Source organism: Haliaeetus leucocephalus, unplaced genomic scaffold, assembly GCF_000737465.1.
Source record: "Haliaeetus leucocephalus isolate CR32 unplaced genomic scaffold, Haliaeetus_leucocephalus-4.0 Scaffold144, whole genome shotgun sequence".
Classification (NCBI taxonomy): domain Eukaryota; kingdom Metazoa; phylum Chordata; class Aves; order Accipitriformes; family Accipitridae; genus Haliaeetus; species Haliaeetus leucocephalus.
In genome coordinates this window covers 1,187,317-1,209,466 of record NW_010972580.1, presented here as the reverse complement: position 1 = coordinate 1,209,466, position 22,150 = coordinate 1,187,317, and the positions used below count along the sequence as shown (strand labels likewise).

Genomic DNA, 22,150 nt, shown 5'->3' with positions numbered 1-22,150 from the left:
CTATGTGATAAGAGGAGCCCAAAGTGCTCATATATCACACTGGGGTCTGGTTTGCATCCCATTAATTCTGCTTCAGAAAGCCTCTTTTGGGTTGGTTTTAGCTTCTAGTGGAAGAAGAGGACTAGATACCAAAAGCACTTTTACAACAAGGAGGCAAAAATAAATAATTGCCTTGCGTGGAGCATCGCAGAGCCAAGGCACAGACAAGCAGATTAGCGTGGGCACCAGAGGCATCAATCGATGGGAGTGTGTGTTCAAGAGTGAGCCTTGCAGATCAATGCATCTCTGACTGGTTAAAAGTCAACTCCAGCTGGTTGGAGCTGAGCCCTGACCATACCTCGAGTTCTTGGTATTCAGCATAGATTTGGGATGTGGAAACCTCACGTCACCTGTAACTCGGTGATGTGTCCGAGCCCATGTGCTGCAAATGCTTTTGTCCAGCTTGGAGCAACTTCAGCTGCCAAAAACATGAGCTCCTTTGAATTTTACACACTTTTTTTGTTATTTAATTACCTATGTTATCTCCCCAGTGCCCTCAGGCCGCGTCAGAGATGGGTCAGCGGAGGTGGGGTGCACCCACGCTTTCAGCATTGGAGACCTTACGGGTAGTAAAAATGTCTCTGTTTGGGGGAAGGAGGAGTTTATTTGTTTTAGTAATATGGGAATGCATTCTGTAACTAAATATCAGCTAGAAGGTAGATGTTGCCTCCTGTTTTCTCTAGCTTGGAAGTACAGATCAAGATGGAGAAATCACGAATCTCTGTGTTACAGGGAGGGTGAGCCCTTGGGATAGGCAGCAGTGTAAGGACCAGGGGTAGTGGCTTTTTACACTGAAAGAGGGTACCAGGACAAGGGGTAATGGCTTTAAACTGGAAGAGGGTAGATGTAGATTAGATGTAAGGAAGAAGTTCTTCACTGTGAGGGTGGTGGGACACTGGAACAGGTTGCCCAGAGAGGCTGTGGATGCCCCATCCCTGGAAGTGTTCAAGGCCAGGGTGGATGGGGCTTTGAGCAACCTGGTCTAGTGGAAGGTGTCCCTGCCCATGGCAGGGGGGGTGGAACTGGATGATCTTTAAGGTCCCTTCCAACCCAAACCATTCCATGATTCTGTGATTCTATGATGAGGAACCTGGAGATGCTCTTGGTCCCAATGGGCAGCAGTGGTGATTTGGGTTGAGTCACGGGTGTGCTCTGCTCATGGCAAACGCTGCTGCTGGGTTTCCTTCCTCAATGCCCAGAAGTCTGATCATCCAGGTGGAGCACTCCCAACTGCTTATCTCCTGGTTTTGAGCAGCACAGATTTACTAGATACAATTTTCCATGGAGGGGCAAACGCGCCCATGCAGGTAGACACCATCCCACCCACCACAGGCCCCTAACCTCCCCCCTTCTTCTTCCAGAGGAGACAACGTTCGAGGCTGGAGTCAAAGTCCAGATCCACAGCCAGTCCGAGCCACCCTTCGTCCAGGAGCTGGGGTTTGGGGTGGCCCCTGGATTCCAGACGTTTGTGGCCACCCAAGAGCAAAGGGTAAGTCCTAAATTTCATTTACACACCAAGATCCTTCCAGTGGATCGATACAAGAGGTTGCTTCTACATACCGATGCCCCTTGAGAGGCATCTTCATGATTAACAGCTATTTTTACGCCTTGCTTCAAATTGGTTGGGATGAGGGCAGCCTTTTCAGCATTGCTTTCCATGCATTGCCCATAATCCTTGTAATTCTGGCCACAGAAGGGATTTAATCCCTGGTAATTTCCCTGCCTTGCTCTCTCATGGTTATGGTTCAGCTGTGGCAGTCGCGCAGTGCGTTGGGTACCTTCCAACCCGCCAAGAAAGGATGCTTTTTGCCAAAAGACTCTCACACTCCAAGGATATAAAAAGAGACAAGAGGAGAGTGTTTCATTATGTAGATCAGCATGAATCCTTTCAGGTAGCACAGAAATAGTCACATTATTTATTATAAACTGTGGTGGGATGCTCGTGGCTCGGGATGCATCACCCTCCTCGAGTCCCGACAGTGGCACATCATCACAGTGCAGATGGATGCGATGTGATGTAGCATCATTAAACCCAAATCCTGATTAGGCATATGGGAAACCAGCCAGCAGAATAATTTTTTCCCCCAGCTTGGCCCCGTGGTGCTTTCATTCCCAGCCCTCCTGCCTCATTGCCACTTTCATTTTCCTCCCTGCTCTTGCATCCACCCTCAAATGAGACATAAATCAAGTTGAGGAAAGAGAACACGAGCTGTTGGAGGGTTTGCTCTGATTAAACCTTTGTGGAGATCAGAGCCACAGTTGTTACACTTCAGCTCAGAGCAACGTGAGGAATTCACTACCAAGTATATTGTTAAGGCATCTCTCCATGGCCACCGGGTACCAAAAGACACCTGAAGATGCTGCATTTCAGTGAGCCTGGATGCAGATCTTCCTTCCTTCATTACGGCACGCTTGTGTGTAATCATCCAGGAGATAACGAACGGTGTGGGTTCCCGGTGGGCGAGCGCCAGGTGGAAACTTCTCAATTAAAGCAGAGAAATGTTTCACTGTTGTCAGTTTGTATCTTGTGGGAAGTCCGGTGGGCTGGAGAAAATGAGCAGCTTTTATTAGCACCCAGGGCTCTCGTTTGGAGTGTAACACGTTAGTAACAGCAAAGGCAAAAGGCTCTTCGGGGGCTGAGGCAGCAGCTGCTGAAGTCCAAAGCAGAAACGGGCTTGGAAACCCATCATGGGCATTCTTCATGCCTGTTCCCTTAACACAAGCCCTTCCATGCATCCCCAACGTCCTCACCTCGCTCCACAGCTGCTTTCTGCTGTCCCAGGGGACCCAGCAGCATTCAGCATTGCTTACATGGGGCATGCTGCAAGATAAAGAATCTGGAAGGGTGGAAAACTGATTAATTACTCTTGGCAATAATTACTGGGCATTGAGTTCTTTATCCATCCTCTCTCCCGGGGGCATCTCCTGAAGCAGTCTGGGGGTCTCTGCACACCGAGGCGGTGGTGCTGGGGTCAGCTGTATGCCCATAGCTGTCATTTGGAGATGCAGCACAGAGCAGTGGGGTCTGGATACGGCCCTGGGGTTAGGGCTAACGGCTGGTTATCCCCCACAGCGGCTGCACACGGGAGCCCTTCCCATGTCAGCACCTGCCAGGCAGCTCGCAGATCCTGGGTTACCCCAGGGAGGACAAGTGACTTGCCAAAGGCCATGGAGGAAATCGGTGTCAGAGCAGAGGGCCCCATGTCAGACTAGATATAAGGAAGAAATTTTTTACACTGAGGGTGGCGAAACACTGGCACGGGTTGCTCAGAGAGGTTGTAGATGCCCCATCCCGGGAAACATTCCAGGTCAGATTGGACGGGGCTCTGAGCATCCTGATCTAGTTGAAGATGTCCCTGGTCATTGCAGAGGGGTTGGACTAGATGATCTTTGGAAGTCACTTCCAACCCGAACTATTCTATGATTCTATGTCAGAGCAGAGGATCCCGTGTTGGGGTCTTGGATTTCCATCCCCAGCACATACATGCCTTCAAGCGAAGCCCTCTCCTCTTTTCTCAGCAGCAAAGAGCAGGATTTTTGTTTAGCTATTTGTCAGCTGTGAAAAATACCTCTGGCAGAATCGGCATTCCCTTTGTGAGACCACATTAGCTCCGGAGAAAAGCTAACTGCAGAGCTGCCGAGGCTGGCGATGGAGAAGGGCATCGCCAGCTGATTACATGGCACTTTGCGTGCCCCGTTAGCAGGCAGGCAGCGCTGGGCAGGGGATCGTGTTGTGCGGTGCAGCCGCCTGATGCTGAAAGACTTTGGCAACACTTCCTCGAATCGAACTCGCCTGGCAGAGCGAGCGGTAATTGGAAAGATTTGTCTTCCTTAAACATCCCAGCTTCAGCAAGATTTGGGAGCGTGGCTGGGAGCTGGAGCCTGCAGCGAGGATCTCAAGGACTTTGTTTTAAGATAGAAATAGCGTAAATGCTGTAGACTTCTAAGACAGCTGCTGTAAATCTTCCCCATCACATTGCCAGCATCAACTATTTCATTATTTCTATTAAAAAATTAGATTTTTTTGTCAGGAAGACAGCCAGCTGAGAGAGAGGGAAGAAAAACATCCCTCCCCAAATCCCTCCTTCCAGGCAGGGGAGATGTAGAAGATGACAAGAAAAACAGATTTGGGGGACTATTAGCTTGAGCGTGTCCCCTCTTCTACAGGTTTTGCCAGAGTTTTGGTGCTGGGAGAGGGAAGGGCACGTTTCTGCTTGGGGACAGGGGTTCTGTAAATGGTTTAAAATTATACTGTGGGCTGCAATGCCTTTACCCAGGAGATCCAGAGGGCTCTTCAAGCTGCCTGCCTGGAGCAGCATTCATCCATGGGCAATGCTGCCTACCCCAATCCCTCCTCTCCATAAAGTCATTTTTTAACCTAATTACAACTATTACAGCATACACATGCTACTGCCTCCTCTAATTACCCCGCAGGGACTGGCTGGGCATCATCCACCTTCTCAAGCCCTGAATGCACATCTTTTATTTAGACCCCTGATTTAGTCTTTTTTTTTTCTACTAAATCTCTACATCTGGGGCAGGCACATGCTGCTCTTTCAATAAGTCAGAGCGAAAGGTGGAAAAGCTCATGAATATCACCTGGAGGACTGACTCTGGCCAGTTATTGGGGTCTTAAGCCATGTGTTTTGCACCATGAAATGATCCTCCAGCTGGAGAATAAGAAATAAAGATAAAGAGAAGGTCGTTTCACATCTCCCAGCTCAGAGCAGCCTCTGTGTTAGTTATAAGCACTTTTCCCAGCGATAAAAACAATAGATGTGGAATTGGGTAGACTTGCTTTGGTGTGACAGTGGGAGCTGTGCATTGTCTTTGGGGTGAAGGGGATTTATTCACGGCTGGGTTAGAGGCTTGTGGCTTTATTTCTGGCTCTGTTACTATTCCCTGTGGCCGTGCTCAAATCTATCCTTTCGTCCCCCCATCCCAGTCTGGAAATAAGAGTATTTACTGGGCTTTACTTACTGATCTCCTGCCTTTCCAGGTATGCAGCCACTTAACGCGAGCAGGGACTTGCTTTTTGGTGCTGGGGCGGTAAATCCTGGATCTCTATACTGAGAGCTTTCCAAAAGCCCCTTGTCGAAAGCAAGCTCTGCCTCCATGATGGTGCGTGATCTCATTAAATCTCCCCTTAAAATTAGCTGTCAGTCAAAAAAAAAGGAACAAAATCAGCTTTTCTCCTCCCTCTGCAGTGACTGAGCCCTCTGATTCCTACAGAGTGACACTTTTAAGGTTCATTTACCTCTTTGGGAACTGCGTTGTTAATGCAGTAACGATGTTGTGCTGGTTTGCACTAGTAGCATCGTAAGAGGGACTTTGCACGTGTATCCCTTGTGCGTGCTGAGTCAGCAAAAGCAATCCTGCAAAGGCAACACCAGCAGGAGGTTTCCTCCATAAAACGTGGTTGTTGGGTTATATAGGCCAAGCTGTTTCTTTGCTGCTGAAGAGAGATGCTTTCTGTCTGAAATCTCAGACTGAAGCGATCGCCTGAAGTTTAGGGGGAGACGGGGGTGAGCTCCCTAAAGCGACTCAGGAGGTACCGCAGCAGAAGGCAACGCACAATGGACGGTTGCAATTAAAACAAGAGTGTCTTGATGGAGGACGGTGGAAAACATCCTCTCTGGGTGACTTCCCGTACACCACGGCCGTGGCTGTGTCTGAGTGCAACGTGAAGGGAGCTAGAGTGGTTTACATGGATGTGTGAGCTGCTGTTTTCTGGGGTTTTCACACCATTTTACAGGGGGAGAGCCAGCCGTGGTCCCTGTTGCACCAAGTAGCGAGAGATGCTCTGGCCACGCAGGGGAGCCGTTTCCATGGCAATTACTGAGTCTCATGAATAAGGTTTGTTTTCTCATGAATGAGCAAAGCCCTGAGTTGTGCCGGAGCTGGCTTGGGGCATGCCGTGCCGTCACCCTCCAGCCAGGTCCCAAGGGAGGACAGGACCACCCCGAGTAGGGCAATGCCCTTCAGCTCCCCCTGCTCCTGGCTTTGGAGGGATCCACCTCAATTTTTCCCTTTTCCTGGCTCTTCTGGGTGAGCCTGGTGCTATAAGAAGCCTCTCTGGACCTTGTGTTGTGCATGGCCCTGGAGAGGCTGCAATGACCCCACACACCCCTGCACCGGACCACAGCACCAAGGCATGGGCAGACACACTGGAAATTATATTTTGGAGAGCTGATCCCCTGGAGCAGGATAAATTCCTCCTGGATTTGGCTCCTTTTAATCCCCTTTTCCCAGCTGGATTTTCCAGCATCATCGCCGCATCTTGGCAGCACTGCTTGAGCCTCTCCCATAACGGATGGGATCAGATAATGTTACTTCCCCAGCTTGGCTGCTCCCTGCTACGCCACCGGCACAACGCGTTAGAGAAGATGAAAAGCGCACTAAAAATGGCAATTTCTGCCAACTTGGCAATAAAAATTTAAGAGGCTTCAATTAAGCAACAGGTTCGAAGATGGAGCAATATTGTTTAATAGGACTCTAGTGTGCCTTGGAGACTCATCCCCTCGTAATGCTTGCATGGGACAGAGAGCATCAGCTACCAACTGCAGTATCAAAAGTGTAATTACAGAGGCAGGAAAATGGGACTCGGGGTCTGGCAGTGATCTTTCTGAAACCCATATTTCCAAACAGGGTATAGGCACTAGCATTTGAAAATTAGGAGCAACTGAATAGTATTTCCCATGTTTCCTAACCCTCCCTCAGAGTGTCTTCTACCTACAGTCTTACACATCCTCCTGGAAAAACATTCACTCACTGATTTCTTTCTGTTTCCCTCAGTCCCACACACTCTCCCAGTTGATTTCCTCTGGTATATCATCAGACTCTGAATTAATTCAACAACAAGAAGCAAAACTGGCAGGCTGTGGTGGCCAGCCGCATAGAAAACTTCATTGCACAGGAGCGCTTCAAAGCAGGAGATGTACAGAAATGATTGCACGGCTGTTTTTGTAGGGCAGCAGAGTGGTTTTGCTTGGAAAACAGTGTTAGGAGTGAATCAGCCTGTTCATAAAAAGACACAAAAGAAAATAGGTTTGGAGGCAAGCGATAGAAATGACTCAGGGCCAGGAACGGTGCATCTGAATGGGGAGAGATTGGAAAGGGCTCGCTTAGGAAGGAGGTCAGTAAGAGAAAATGTCAGGGATGTAGATGAAGTAATGGTCTGGGTGCTCCTGCTCACCCTTCACTATATTATATGGATAAGAGGATTTTTTAAAAAAGATGGAAAGCTGCTCACTGAGGACAGGAGAGCTTCAGAGGGTCCAACTCCCACCACACAACCCCCAAATTGGGCACCTCTGTAAGAGTTTGGCCAATATGTAGTCCAACAATTACAGCCAACTGTGTCCGGCAGAATGAGGGGGAACATTTTTGCTGCCTATAGATATGCCAAGGAGGTGAGCAGGAGGGAGAGGGCAGAGTTTATTGCAATTTAAGACTGAGTTTGCACATGAGCAAAGGGTACAACTCATTTAGAGGGGAGCTAGAAGCGAGTTGTAGATGGTCAGTGCAGCAAATGCCGGGACCAGCCGTCCAGCGGGTCCTGGGAACAAACCCGGCATGAGGCTCAGAAGGGGCTGCCCTTGACTTTTTGGGGAGCCACAGGAGGTTTCAATATTGCTATTTGATTTGCAAAATTATTTCCAAGGAAACGGGGACCTAGAGGAGCCTGGAGCTCCAAAATCACATTTTTTTCTTCTGGTGCCCATTCACCTCCAGCACCTGGGGACTCGTGAGCTGTGTAACTTCCCCAAGTTCTACTCAGGGGGACCTTCCAGGGGCTGGAAGGGCTAAGCTCTTGTCCTTAAACACAACTTCTTTGATACTTGTGTGAAGGGAGCAAATGGGAAGGAACAGCTGTATCGCACCCGGCACGGCAAAGGGAGACTGCAAATAGACAACTTCCAGCATCATTAACTGGGAGATGGTGCCAACGAGCTGTGTGTACGCTGAGCTTTTTAAGCATTTTACAACCACTAAAGCTGTCTGGGATTGAAATTCTATTAAGTTGATGCTATTTGATGTCTCATTAAAGTACGGAGGTTTCTGGTTATTATTTCATTTGGAGTAAATGCAAACACACCCCATATAGACTTTGCGAGATTCAGGGTGAGGTTCGCATCCCTCCTTGCTGATCACTGCTTGAAGTTTGGTGGCATCAGGTGGGGACCCACGCTTGGAGGAGGCACGAGAGGGGCTGAGCCGTAGGCCAGAGCCGAGTTGATGCAGGATGTATCCCCAAAGCCAGATTCATCGCAGAGCCCAGCTGCAAACTGGGCTGAAACTGCCCCAACCTCGTGCTGGCAACATCTCCACCATGTTCCCACATCTTCCCTATTGCATAAAATTAAACATGCAGAAAAAATAGAGATACCACTTAAATTAAAAAAAAAAAAGACCTCTCCGGCTGCAGACAGATGTTGGCAGTTTTTGGGAGGCTTCGTGCCAAGAGCAGCGCGCGAAGGGCAGCAGCGTGGCCAGGAAAAAGGGCTGTGGCAGGGAGGAGGCTGTGCTGGACGGCCCCCGCTGCCACGACCCACTTCCCCTCCATGTTTGCCAAAAGCAGCCCTTCCTTTCCTTGCGTTTTGGGCAAGCAAGATCCATCCCGCTTTTAAGGAGACAAGTCAATTTGTTCCTTTTCCTTTTGGCGCCTGCCAGTTCGTAACCGATTGTCGTAATCCCTAATAGCCAGGATCAAGAGAATTTAAAAAGCATTTCATTAATTAATTAAGTATTAACAATTGCGAAAGTGCGAGGACGTGGGTTTGTCAACCTCAATTAGAGGCTGAAGCTGAATTGCTATAAGCGTGAGATGGCGTGGTGCCGGGGAGGGGTATGTGCCCTTGGAAAGCTGCCACGGCAGCGGAGCAAAATTAGAGCTCAGCACTACTCTCCTGCAGGAACCGAGGGCAGAAACTGTCCCTGCTGCCTTTACCCCTGCTTTTGCTTTTAATTTTATGGGTTTTTTTCCTTCAGCTTCGAAGAAAAGTAGCTTGTCTTTGGTGGTAACAGAGCAGATAGACTGGCAGGGAGCAGCTCAGCATCCTCGCGCAGCTTCCACAGGTCCAGCACCGGAGCCCTCCTGCCAACCTGAAATTAGCATCACCTGGAAGAAGAGAAAGCAATTCTCTCAAGACGAGGAGACCTCTGCGTGGCTGCATGCTGTGCAGGAGGGGCTGCAGGGAAGAGGAATCAAATCCAATTACTGTCTCTCCCATTTACGTTGTTTATGTGGCCGTGGTCTGCGGGATTGCTCCGTCACGCGTACTCCTGTTTGCTGGCTAGCGAGGCAGGCTCGGCTCCCCGGTGTGCTCTTCCAGGCGATGCAGCGGCCTCGTTAGCATTGTGGGCAGGAAATTCAAATGTCAGATGTCTAAAATGAGTTGTTCGGGCAGCTCTCTGGGGCCAAGCACTTTGGATGTAAAGGCTTTGCTTGAGGTTGCAGCCCCGTTTTGGTGAGGAGGGGGTTAAGAAAGGATGCTTTTATGGATGGGTTCACCATTGCATTAACCCCAGGGCTTGCGGGGTAGTGGGAATCCTGTGCCAAGGTGGGAGAGGCAACGGGAGCAGGGATGAGGCTGGTCTGCCAGGGGAGAAGCCACAGGGGCTGGAGGGAAGAAACTTGGGATCCTGCTCCATTGCACTTTAGGGCAGGAAACCCTGCGGAAGAGTTTGACCCCTTGGTTTGAGTCTTTCAATGCAAGGTGCAATATTTGATGGGTGAAACCATACGTGGCTCTGGGGCTGGATAGTGTCTTCTTTGAAGGATAATGGGGGGTATTTCAGAGGATGCAACACACAGCAGTCCTGGCAGTCCTGCCTTGTACCTGTGAGCGATGCTGCTGTGGCTCTAAACACAGACAGTAACAAAGCAGCTGCCTTCAGAGATAATTGGAAAGAAAAGGTCAGGACAAGAGTTGACTACATCAGAGACTTGGTACATTGGTGCCTGCTCACCAAAACCACCTAGGAAATGTGAAGGGAGCTTTCCTGGGACCAAATTACTTTTGGATGTTGAGGCAGGATCTGGGAAATGTGGCTCCCCTATTCTCTGCAGAGCCCCGTCCCTAATGATGTGCCTTCTCCCTCCGGAGAGGTCCCGCATCTATATCTGGCTGCTGATCAGTCGAGAGTTTGCTTCTGATTACAAATTACAGAGCATGAGGAAAGCAACGAGTCTTTCAAGCTGTAATTACTGTGGAGGCTCCAGGTAATAGCCCCTTGATGAGCCCCTTGGAGAGAGAAGAGTTCATTGACTTGCTCAACGGAAGGGAGGGTCCAACCCTGCCAGCCCAGGGAAATTTGTCTCTAAAATCTTGCCCGTAAGCACCGATTTGCCTGTCATACTTCAAATGAACCCTTGCTGCAGCGCTGCTTCCCACTGAACCAGTGATGGAGGGAGAAGCGCATGGATTCCCGGTGCCGGTCCCCCAGGTGTGGGAGATGCTTTGGTTCCAGCCAACGCATCCCGGGGCTCTGCTCAGAGGCATGGCCAGCAGCAAGAAATCCCTGCCCTGTGATACAGAGATGTAAGAGGTAGGGATTGATATAAAACAAGGCAGCACCAAGGTGCCTGTGTTGCACCCGATAGGGCTCTGCTTCATGGCCAGGAGTTTCACTGGGGAAATTTCCTTTAAAAAGTAAAAATTTGAGCTTCCCTGGAGTCTCCTGTCAGTCCCAGATACAACGTGCTTTTCTCCAAAGCTGGGAAAGCCTTTATACTGCAGAGCAAAAAAACCTCCACCAGTGTTAAATGTACCAAGAGGCTTTTTTTGCTTTTGAGCAAAAATGAGCGATTCAGAGAGCGGTGGGGAGCACAAAAGTCTTAGTATGTAGCAGGGGAGGTGTGCCACACCTATTCCTGCTTGTTTAGGAAGCTGGAGAAAAGTGAATTGCACGTGCACAAGTGTGCAAGTGTGTGCATGGGGTTGTGTGTGTGCCAAGGCAGCAAATCCCCAAGGAATGCCACGCTTTTGGGGAGATGCAAACCAGCTTTGCTTCGCGGTATAGGGGTAGTTGGTGCTCATGGTCCTGGCTACAAAATGGGCCATAACTCTGTTAATGAAGTTGCATTGATTAGGGTTTAATTAATCATTCAGCCTGTGCACGTCCTGCAGACGCGGTGCCAGTTCAGAAGCACCGTGGCTCAAATCCAACACTGGCTGAGCAAAAAAATGTGTAAGCTAAATATCTGATCGTGACTCCATCGTTTTCTGATCCCATCACCTACATTCAGAATAAAATTTAAAGGGCTTAAAAGATTTGTGTGTAGCTGTGCTTGGAAGAGAGCTGATACCATCTGAGACTGCAATTATTTATTCTCCTTTATCATACATCGTGCAACATATGGGCCCCTCTCTCCACCGCAGATGACTAAATGATGGCATCTGGTACTCCATTATATTGCAAGTGTAAAGCAAATGAGAAAAGATCCCCTTCAAACAGCACTTCGCTATTGTCACAAAGGCGCTCTTGATATTTTCATTCCAAGGTGCTGCTTTGCTGACTTTCAAAACCATCCCATTCAGGCATGTTTCTTGGAGGATGCTGAGATTGCTGGGAACTGGGGGGTTTTTTTCCCTTAGTGCCTCAGCTGGTCCCCACAGATGGGATCCCTCCATCACCTGCTGCATTTTCGCACCTGGTGTGGATATTGTCTGTTCTTCAGATTGGACCTGCTGAGCACAGAGATCAGTGTGTGTCGCTCCGAGCAGCTGAATAGCTCTCGCTGCTGTTGTTTTTCAAAGCAGATTGAGCAGCAGCATGGATTTAGGCAGATTTTGGGAATGCCAGAGCTCATGTCCCTCAGTGAGTGGCCTGGGCACCCGTGGGCGATGCCAGCTCTGGCATTCAGAGCGTCCTATTTCTTTGCACGTGCAGACCAGGACGCAGAGGCGCTGAGCAGACCGACCACGCAGATCTGCTGTGGCTGAACATCGCTGCAAAAGTTTCTGTCTCATTGGCACTTGAGACCGGGGATGATGCTCACAGGAGCCAAGAAAGGGAGTTGGTGATTTCCAGCTGGTGGGGGAAGCAGAGCCAAAGAGGGTTCACCATCACATGGAGACCCCCTTCACCCCTGTGCAAGCAGGGTCTGAGCTTTTCTCAGGTCTATCCTTGGGGTCATGCAAGGGAAGACCTTGAACTATCATCTCATCATGAGGAGGACCTGTGGCTCATCTAGAAGATGGGCATGTCACAGTGCTGCCATGTCCATGGTTCCAGCTGGTCTGGTAAAGCGTGCAGCAGCCTGTTAGAGAAGTAACTGGGAACCAGTATAGTGCCCATAGATAGATGCAGCAAGCAAAGTGCTGGACTAAGCAAAGTGCTTCTGGATTCCTGGATGAGAACTGTTCATGGCAAAATTGTTCCTAGAGAAGGAATTACTTTGGCTTGGCTCAGCCGAGACCTTGTCCAGCCCCACAGGGCAGGTAGCCTGGCATCTTCCCCAAACTCTCCTTTAGCTTCCAGGTTTCATGCCCCTCCAGGGCAGACTTTTCCCATACCCGCCTGTCCTCACCACAAAACATGTTCATCCCAACATCTCATCTTTTTCTTCCTGTCTGCACTTTAAGCCCATTATGGGTTTTTAACGTCTGAGTGGTTCATAAGTCAAAGGCACAGGGAGTTTTACCAGTGCCCCAGCACTGCAAGCTGGTGCACAAGGTGAACAGCTTTTCACAGGGTGCTTTGGAGAGCTGGAGCTCTGCTCTCACAGGAGATCTCATGGGGAAGACCTAGAGCAGAGCATGGGTTCCAAATGGCTCACACCGTGGTAGTTTTGTTGTAGTTACCCCAGGTCCATGTCTGAAGGAGTCATGGGGTCGTTATTTATCCAATAGCATCTGCAATGTGCCTCCACTTTGTGGGTCTTCTCTTTTCTCCTCCCTTTCCCACAGGTCTCCAGAAGAAACCCAAAACAAGCACTGCGGAGCCTTGCCATTAGATCCTAGGCTCACAGTCCATCAACATATGTTTACATATTTATTTTAGGATGTGATTAATGTTACTACAGTTTTTAAAGGAATGTTTTTGTTCAGCCAACGTGCTTTGCCAGCACAAAACGTTCTGTGTTTGGAGCAAAGCACAGCAAATTGGACGCTGCTTTAAAACACAAAGAAGGAGGGGTTAGGGGAATGCTATTTTCTGCTCTCTAGCAAAGAGTAGTATAAAGCATTTAGCAAAGATAAAGAGAAACGGGAAGGGCTGCCAAGCTGCAGACAGAAGAGGAACAAGGTAGATTTGGCTGGGGGGGGGTCAGAGAGTGACTGTTTTTCCTCCAGCATGTTCTGGGCTGTGAATTAAGGTTTCTGTGGTGGATTGTGGAGTCCTGCTTATATTATCTCTGCATTTGTGTTAAATAAAGCGGTAACAGCAGAAGGGTTTGCATTGCACTAGCACTGAGCAGAGCAACTTATGGGCCTCACATGAGGTGATGTGCAAACGGGGGAGAAGACGACAGGTTCCTCATCATCATGGGGCGCCAGGAGGGCAGATAGCATGTATCCAGCTCCACAGGGCTCTCCCTGAGCATGGGTGTTTGGAAAAGGACGTAATTGACTTGTCTGCCTTCTCCAAGGCTGCAGCAAGGTACTGCTCTGCAGCCCAGCACCATCTCCCACGGCATCACCGCTCTGAGCAGAGCCATCCCTCCATTCCCCTTCTTAAAACCATCATTAAAATTGTGCTCCGGGGGCTCCTCTGTGGCAAGAGGAAGGAGATGCTGCACCCCACTCCTCGCTGCTGGTCCCCAGCGTCCCCTGACACCCCGCTCCTCCCTCTCTTGCAGCTGACGTACCTGCCTCCGCCGTGGGGTGAATGTCGCTCGTCGGATATGGGCTTAGACTTCTTTCCCGTTTACAGTATCACGGCTTGCAGGATCGACTGCGAGACCCGGTATATTGTGGAAAACTGCAACTGCAAAATGGTTCACATGCCAGGTTAGTGTGCAGGGGGGGGCAGGGACTCCCTTCCTCCATCCAGCCTGGGTCATTAAGGGTTAATGAGTTGGAAAGGGACCAGGGATTACAGGAGCTGGGAATACCTTTCCCTAAGGAAAGAAGGATGCTAATAGCCTTTGCAAAATGCCCTGAAATAGGGGCAAGAAATGGCAGAGGGACATGGGTCTGATTTCCTCTTGTTTAGCCCCAGTTAACACCCCTGGGTGGTATTTCCAGCAGCCCCCTCCTTGGTTTGTAAGAAAAGGCCCCCGCAGCAGGCAAAGGTGGGGCAGACGCTGCAATATCCCTGCTGCCCATCCCCAACCTGGGTTCATTTTGCTAACGGGAGGTCCTTGTGGTCCCCGTGGAGAGCCCAGCGGTCCGCAGCTCCCTTGCAGCAGCGGTGGCTGATGCCCACTGATGGATGTGTCCTCTCCATGCAGGGGATGCTCCTTTCTGTACCCCGGAGCAGTATAAGGAATGCGCAGAGCCTGCGCTCGGTGAGTACCAAGAGATATATCCCTGGGTACCACGGGTGTCCCAAGCTGAAGGGACTTCCAGTAGCCTGCGTCCTCCTGGCTGGCAGGACTGGGGTGATCTAGAGCAGCTACAACCTGGTGATGGGTTTTAGTGAGACCCAACTTGCTGGGAAGGGCTGGGTGCACCCTGGGATAAAGTTTCTTCTGGTTCTACTTGGGGCATGGGGCTCCGTCAGCGCAGAAATCCTCAGGATAACGGGCACCCCTGGATATGGAGGAGGGGAGCACCTCTGGGTCTGGGTTTGAGTCTGGATTTGGGATAGAGGGACTTGTTCTAGGTCTGGATTTAGGAGACTCAATCACTACATGTTCCCTGAGCAGATGCTGGTAACAGAATGTAGCCTCCAGCAAAAAGCCTTTCTCCAAGATGGTGGGGATGGCCATGGAACGAAGTGGGAGAGAAATAGCCGGGACTGGGTTTCCTGCAACTCCTCTGAGATGTGACTCCTCGGCCCCTCTCTGGGTGGCATAACCTCTGCTCCCACATCTGCTGCATGTCTCTGACTCTGTGAGATCTAACTCTGTGACCTTCTCCAGGTTTGCTTGCTGAAAAGGACAGCAATTACTGCATCTGCAGGACACCTTGTAACTTGACCAGATACAACAAAGAGCTCTCCATGGTCAAGATTCCCAGCAAGACCTCGGCCAAGTACCTGGAGAAGAAGTTCAACAAGTCAGAAAAATATATCTCGTGAGTATTGCAGAAAACACGTCTCCTTTGCTTTGTGGGGGAAAAGTGTCTGTAAAGCCCCATTGGCTGTTTAAACCAGCCTGTGCTAAGACCAGACCTTGCCAATGCCTCCATCACCAAACAGAGTTATGTCCTCAAGGGTGAAACCCTTGAAGAGATGAGGTGTAGGTTGCTTTCTTTTCAGTAGATATGTTTCCAGACAACTGTATGTTCTGTCCCTGGCCTTGTCTTCATGAGCACACTCCATACCCACCAAAAAAAGTGCAAAATCTCCTCTTATTTTGACAGGGAAGCCCAGTCTTGCTGGCCCTGTCTGAGATATGGCTGCTCTCTACCTAAGTCTGGGCTGTGGACCTCAGGCAGCCGCTGTCTTGGACCTCTCCGAGCCCTGGGCACATTATTGCCTTGTGGAAGCAGCAAGAGTTATTCCATATTAAGCATCCTTTGGACTCTTGCTGTTATCATCAAAGTGAGATCCAGAGCTCAGATCATGAGAGATCTTGGGGAAACATTTTCCAGCTTCTGCTAAGGTTGCCAGGGTCCTGACAGTGCCCTATGGTCTTGGTCTCCAGGAGGTCCAAATGTCTGTGGGTTGCTGAGGACCCCAGAAAGAGAACGGTCAGGACAGAGAGGGGAATAAAGCCCCAAAGTCCCTTTTTTTTCTTCTTGTCCCAAAGCACACAAGGCCACTGGTGGCTGATGGGCTGATGCTGTTGTCCTCTTTCTACAGAGAGAATATTCTTGTGCTGGACATATTTTTTGAAGCACTCAACTATGAGACAATTGAGCAGAAGAAAGCCTATGAAGTGGCAGCCTTACTTGGTAAGGAGAGATCAGGGGTGCAATTTGATGTCTGTGTGAGCCTGTGCAGGAGTCCGTGTGTGTTTATGGGGCAGACAGATGCTATGAGTGGGTGCACAGCTTATGTGCATTGCCTTGAAAATCCCAGCGAGGTCCAGGCACCTTTCTGGCCAGCATGCTTTCAACCCCATCTCTTATTTTCCTTCTAACACCAAGCCATCCCAGGAATGTCCCAGGGACCATAGCTAGTCCATGTGTCACCTGTGAAAGATTAACATGAGCTGCTCCATCTCTGCTTGCTACCAGAGCCCTATTATTTGGAAATCCCAAGGTGGAGTGGGTGATGGGTGCTCTCTGGGGTGCCCCCCATGCTGGAAGGGCAGTGTGTGGAGGACAGCTCTTAAAACCATCTGCCCATCACCTCTTACATGCTCCAAATCCATCACCCCTCCGCAGTGATAGCTCTGCAGAACATACATGCTGTGAGCCCTTCTGCTCCTGTTGTGGGTTCCCCAAGAGTGCTACGGCAAGGAAGAGGAGGCTGGTGATGAAGCCTCTTTGACACAAGCCTCCTTATTTGTACGACCTTGCATGACCCTTGTTCCCAGGGCACTGCGGGCTTTGGGCAGAGTCTCATCTTCCCCAGTCCTCAGTCCCTTTTGAACCAGCACTTTGCCCCCAAGCACCTTTTTTCCTCTTTCTTCTGTCTCCGTCTCGTGGACAGCCCCAGCAAAGGTCCTGTAGCCCCTCCACCCGTGGGTGACTTTGCTCTGGGGAGCAACGCAGTTGAACCATGGGTGTTCTGCAGTAAAATCCATGAGGTTTGTCTTCCCTGAAACACACGGTTTGACATAGCACAGCATCTCATGTCAGCAGTTATCTTCCCAGCAGATTCCTGGAAGTCTCCTCTCCCCGTGGTGCCTCCTCCGCAGCCCTTCCCCAGCCCTGGGGGACTCAAGCAGAGACAGCCTTGAGATGCTCCCCTAAAAAAGCAGGCCATCTCCCTTTCCTCTTTTTGGCAGGTTTGGGTTTTTTCTTGACTCCAGGGGACGTTACCTAATTCTTCTCCAGCATCTTTCTCCTTTCCCCACCCAGTTTGGGAATTGGGCTTTGGGATTCCTAGGATAAAGCCTGTCATCTAACTCTGACAGATGGCTTCCTCCGATGCCAGTATGCGGTATTGCATCCTCATTAGGCTTCCAGCTGATGGCCTTGTTAGCAGGAGAAATGCTTTGGTGGCTGGCAACATCCTTCCTGGGATGCTTTTCATGGCATTAGAGCTGTTGGGTGTTTCTGGGGGTCATCCCTCGCATTTCCCCACTCTTCAGGGACGGTAGCACCCAGGGCAGCTGCACCACGGTTGCATGGGTGCCTCTAAGAGCTTTTACCCCAGGGGTAAAAACCATCCACGTGTTGTTCTCTCTCCTAGGTGACATTGGAGGCCAGATGGGGCTATTTATCGGTGCTAGCATCCTCACTATACTAGAGCTCTTCGATTATATATACGAGGTAAGACCCTCGCCCTTCGCCTTGTTCCTCCAGTGGGGTGTGGGTTTGCCAGACTTGATACCAGGCTGGGGTGGTTGCAGACCAGGAACCTCCATGCCCACTGTGCCCACATGGATTATTAATTTTAATTAATGATACTATATAATTAATGCTCCACAGTAGTGCTAAATAGTCGGTCACGGCTGCATAGTGTGGTGCGGAGGTCTCTGCATCAGCGAGTGCTCTCCATGGCGGTGGGGGCTGGCATGCAGCCATGGCATGGCATAGCCAGGTTCGCTTGGCACCCTGCCTCTGCTAATGAGGTTTGCTTCTCACTTAGGCTAATTAAGCACCACCTTCATGTGGCTGTGCTGCTTCCCACCCCAAAGCTTGCACTGCCTGGGGTGCTGGCTGGAGACCTGCTGCTGCACCCTCCTGTCCCCATCCCCATTTGGGCTTCTCCCAGCAGCACACTCTTATCATCTTCTCATAAAAACACCTTTAATTAATGCCTGCGTCCCAGTCCAGCCATCAGGCGGGAGAAGCAGCAAGGCTAGACCTTGTACCGCTGCCGGGGGGTGGAAAAACCGCAGTCCCTGTTATCTGCTGTCTGCAGCTCTGCCAGCAGCCCTGGAGCAAGGAGCTTTCTAGGAAGCACCGAGATGAGTTCGAGCGTGGTCCTGTGGCTCCACGGTGGCCAAGAGCAGCTGCTCCAGAGAAAAATGCAAGCCCTCTTTAATGGGAATTATTGCAATAAGCAGTCCGGAGAGGATGTTGCTTTCTGGCAGCCCTCCCTCCTCCTGCCCTCCCGCAGCAGAGTTACAACCCTTATATATTTTTAATCTCTTTTTGCCTAAGCAAGTTCCCCCAGTGAACGCTGATCTCAGCCCAGCAGCACAGCTCAGCATGTCCCAGGGGATTTCGGCTTTTCTATGCCGCAGTGCCAACACGGGCCTCGGCAGTCCCATGCCGTCACAGCCTGCCTGCGGGCATCGTCCCTCCAGCGTCCTCCGCCACTGCCCCTGCAAGCGCAGAGGCAGATTCCAGCTGCTCTCTGCACCCTCCTGCCATTTGGACTTCTTCCACCATATTTTTTTTCAACAAAATGGGCCACGGTCCAAAATAACCCTCCCTGGAGCATCCTCCTTGCCAGTTGTTGATTTTCCTTCCCACTCTTCCTCATCACATTGGAGAAGGCTTCGTGCTGGGGGTCAGGCTCGTGATTTTTGTTTATAAAAGAGGAATTGAGGCAGGGAGAGGGGGTGCAGCTGGATGCATGCCACCGAGGAGCAACCTATTTGCACGAAGATGACCCCAGGGACCCAAACATACAACCGTGTGTCCTGTTTTATAGCAGGAAAGCATGAGTTTATGGCTCAGGATAGTTTCAAGGAGGATGCAAACATTTATGGAGACGGGCAGTTCCCAGCAAATTTGGCACATCCCAACCCAAGGTCCTTTGCCCTTGTCCCCGGGAAGGTGCCTCCTGCTAATTCAGCTCATCTGCTCATTGCCTGGTGATTTCAGTGCAATGGCTTTGGGTCCCCTGCACCCAAATATGCAATATCTTAGACCTGCATAGTCCAGCACTCTCATAGCCCTGTCTTACCCCCGTATCATGATGGGACCAGGGATTTTTAATCCTGTGGGATATTGCAGTTGGGGGTCATTAGTGGCTGTTGCATTAATGTGTGCCAAGCCAGGTGGGTGCACAGGGATGTCAGGCAACCACGGTCTCTGCTCCGAGCTCACTGGGGCATCTTGAAAAACCTCTTAATGTTATTAAAGTTGGGATGCTGGCTTTACATTTTAAGAAAGTCACTCCCCATCACAGTCCCTTCTGGGCAGCTGTTAGCACTTGGTGGCATTATTCTGCAATAAAATATATTGAAAATTACAAGCATAAAGCTCATAATGGCTTTGGAGTGCAAACAAAACCTGTGCCTCAGTTTATATCTCAGGCTGAATGCACACAATATTTCATTAAAATCGCCTGTTCCTGGCTTTCTTGGGGTTCTTTCATAAGAAGGTAATAAACCTTGCAAAGTTTGGATTTTTCTTCTGTTTTACTCCTTTGTTTGATATCTGCTTATAAAACTTGGCAAAGACTTTTCTGTTTTGTTTTGTTTTTTCTTTTTTTTGTCTTCTTTTGGGGCAAACATGGCTTAAGAAAGCATCCTGTCTCCTTGTAGAGGGTCTCCATGCACACCTGGGGGTTCACCCAGCTATGCCCTATCTGGGGCATCTTCATGGTCACCCATGACAGATATTTAACCTCCACCAGACAGGGAGAAAAGGAATAAAATGTCTTAAAGGTTGCCTAATCTACATAGTTGATCTAATCTGCTCCGGATTTCATCAAGGTGGGGTTCAGCGCACCTCAAACTCATTGCGTTTTCAACCAAAGCATTTGTAAACTCTTTGAGATTGCCAGCAAACCGATACAACTGTTCTCTTCCAGTGGGTTAGCCAAAGTCGGATGAAATATTGACCCTAGAGATGGTTTTTTTTGCATCGTCCACTCAGTGCAATCCTCCTCTTGGTCCTGCCCCAGGGCAGAGTTGTGCTCCTGGGCTAATCAGGGTCCTGAATCCCCAGCACACATCTCTGCATGCCAGCCAGCATCCACTTTGCTTCCTTAGGAACTGACCCAATTTTTCACATTTTTAGTTTTCTTTTTTTTTTTTCTTTTCCCCAATGGATTTTTTTCAGAAAAACACTCACTTTTCAACCTTTCTGGAATTTCCCTTGAAAATACATTCTTCAGCAGCAGTGTCTTACATAGCTGGCATTTTTCAGTAAACCCCCAAATATATTTAAGAACATGAGTTTTGGGGTGGTTTTTTCCATGTGAAGAATTCAGTTTTGACACATGGGGTGGTTTTCTTGGAAAGATTGTCTCCTTCTCCATCCCCTTTGGAGGGTGTCCTCCAAACCCGGTGCGTCCCCTGGGGCTGTGCCCCTGGTTCCGTTGGGTGAGGCGGCTCCGTGCCGCATGGATGCCCATGCAGGCACGGCAGATGTCTTGCCTGTTCCTGCCCACCTTAACCCAACCTCCCTCTTTTGCAGCTGATCAAAGAGAAATTATTAGACCTACTTGGAAAAGAGGAAGAGGAAGGGAGCCATGACGAAAATGTGGTAAGGAGCCCCATTGGGAGACAAGAGGAAATTTCCCTGCGGTCAGCTCCGTAGGCAAGCGAAGTCGCTCAATGCAGACGCAGCGTTCAGCCTTGGCTTGAGTTATTTCCGAAGGATTGATGCTATGGCTCGGCCAAAGAAAGGAGCTAGCGGTTGGGGAGGGACAGGGAGCGCCCAGCGGCCCCCGGGGTAACCCTGTCCCCCGCTCTCCGTCCGCAGAGCACTTGCGACCCCATGCCAAATCATTCGGAAACCATCAGCCACACTGTGAACGTGCCACTGCAGGCCACCCTGGGAACGCTGGAGGAGATTGCCTGCTGACACCGTCCGACCGCTCCACAGTGCCAACACCTAAGGAAGGAAAACTGCACAGGAAAGCAGGGACCGAGCTCAGGTTTGCAACGGGGGAAAAAAAAAAAAAAAAAATTAAAAAAATATATTTAAAAAAAAAGGAAGAAAATCGCTATGCATTAAAAAAAATATATATATATTATATATATACTCTGCCAAAACCAAGCGAGAGGCGCCTTGGACTTGACTTGTGTTGTCCTTTCCTGTGGGGGGGTTGTCTTCAAGATGTGAAGGCAGCAGCTCATTTTTGAACTGTACAAAACAAAGAGACCACCACCACCACCAAAAACAAAACCGAAGCCCCGCCATTTCACATACTGCCAAATGTATAAAGCACTTGCATGCCAGTTCTTTTTATGGCAATATATTCCTATCTGTCTTTATAAGCTCTGTTCCTCTTTACAGTCTCTGATTTTCACTACAAGAAGGAACTCGCGGGCCCAGCCATCCCCTGAAATCACCATTACTAACGTCGTAGGCTGAATTAGAATAAAGAAACAAAAAGTCGCAGCTCTTGGATTCTTCTTACGTTCTTGTCCTTCGTGTCAGTCTGTGATGAATCTTAAGCTAAGCCGGGTCCCCCAAGGCCGGGCCACCGCCGGGGCTCCTCAGCGCTACCAGTCACCCCAAGGTGAGCATCCCTGGAGAGGGGCCGGACCGGGTGGCTCTCGGTGGATCATCCCCCCTGGCTGCTGTGTCGTGCTCCTCCATCTGCAGTGCCTGGATAGTCCGTCTGCGGCGGGTGGGCATGGGGCGGTGGGTTTCTTTAATTTTTTAAAAATTTTTTAATTTTTTTTAATTTTTTATTTTTTCCCGTTAATGGATTCTGTGCTTTCTCCTCGTTCTCATGACTGATATTAAAGCTGGTCTTGTGGAAATGGCCGGGCTGTGTCATTTCTGCCTTGCCCCCCACCCCAAGCTGGAGCCCCTGGCGCAGCCTCGGCACAGGGTGAGGGGCAGACGCCAGGACAAGCCCATCCCAGGGGCTGCCTGGGGCCATTCCTCACCCCTCGCCTCCCCCGTTACCCCTTCCACCGCATCCTCACATACCTCCTGATGGGGTGGGCGTGATGCCGTGGCCGTGCTCAGCCTCTCGTGCTCAGCTGCATCCCCATCTGCTCCGTGATGGTGGGGCCAGCTCGGATGTT

The 22,150-nt window shown here is 50.0% G+C and overlaps 1 protein-coding gene across 1 annotated transcript in view; it reads left to right on the top strand.

The window, feature by feature from the left end:
- Positions 1–21,400, top strand: part of ASIC2 (acid-sensing (proton-gated) ion channel 2) — a 513,904-nt gene extending 492,504 nt beyond the window's left edge. Inside the window, exons 3-10 of the mRNA XM_010561355.1 lie at positions 1,401–1,528; positions 13,844–13,994; positions 14,438–14,494; positions 15,071–15,224; positions 15,955–16,046; positions 17,455–17,534; positions 20,583–20,651; positions 20,871–21,400. Coding sequence (XP_010559657.1) covers positions 1,401–1,528; positions 13,844–13,994; positions 14,438–14,494; positions 15,071–15,224; positions 15,955–16,046; positions 17,455–17,534; positions 20,583–20,651; positions 20,871–20,972 — 833 coding nt within the window. The 3' untranslated portion in view covers positions 20,973–21,400. The remainder of the gene's footprint in view (positions 1–1,400; positions 1,529–13,843; positions 13,995–14,437; positions 14,495–15,070; positions 15,225–15,954; positions 16,047–17,454; positions 17,535–20,582; positions 20,652–20,870) is intronic.
- The last annotated feature ends 750 nt before the right edge of the window (positions 21,401–22,150 follow it).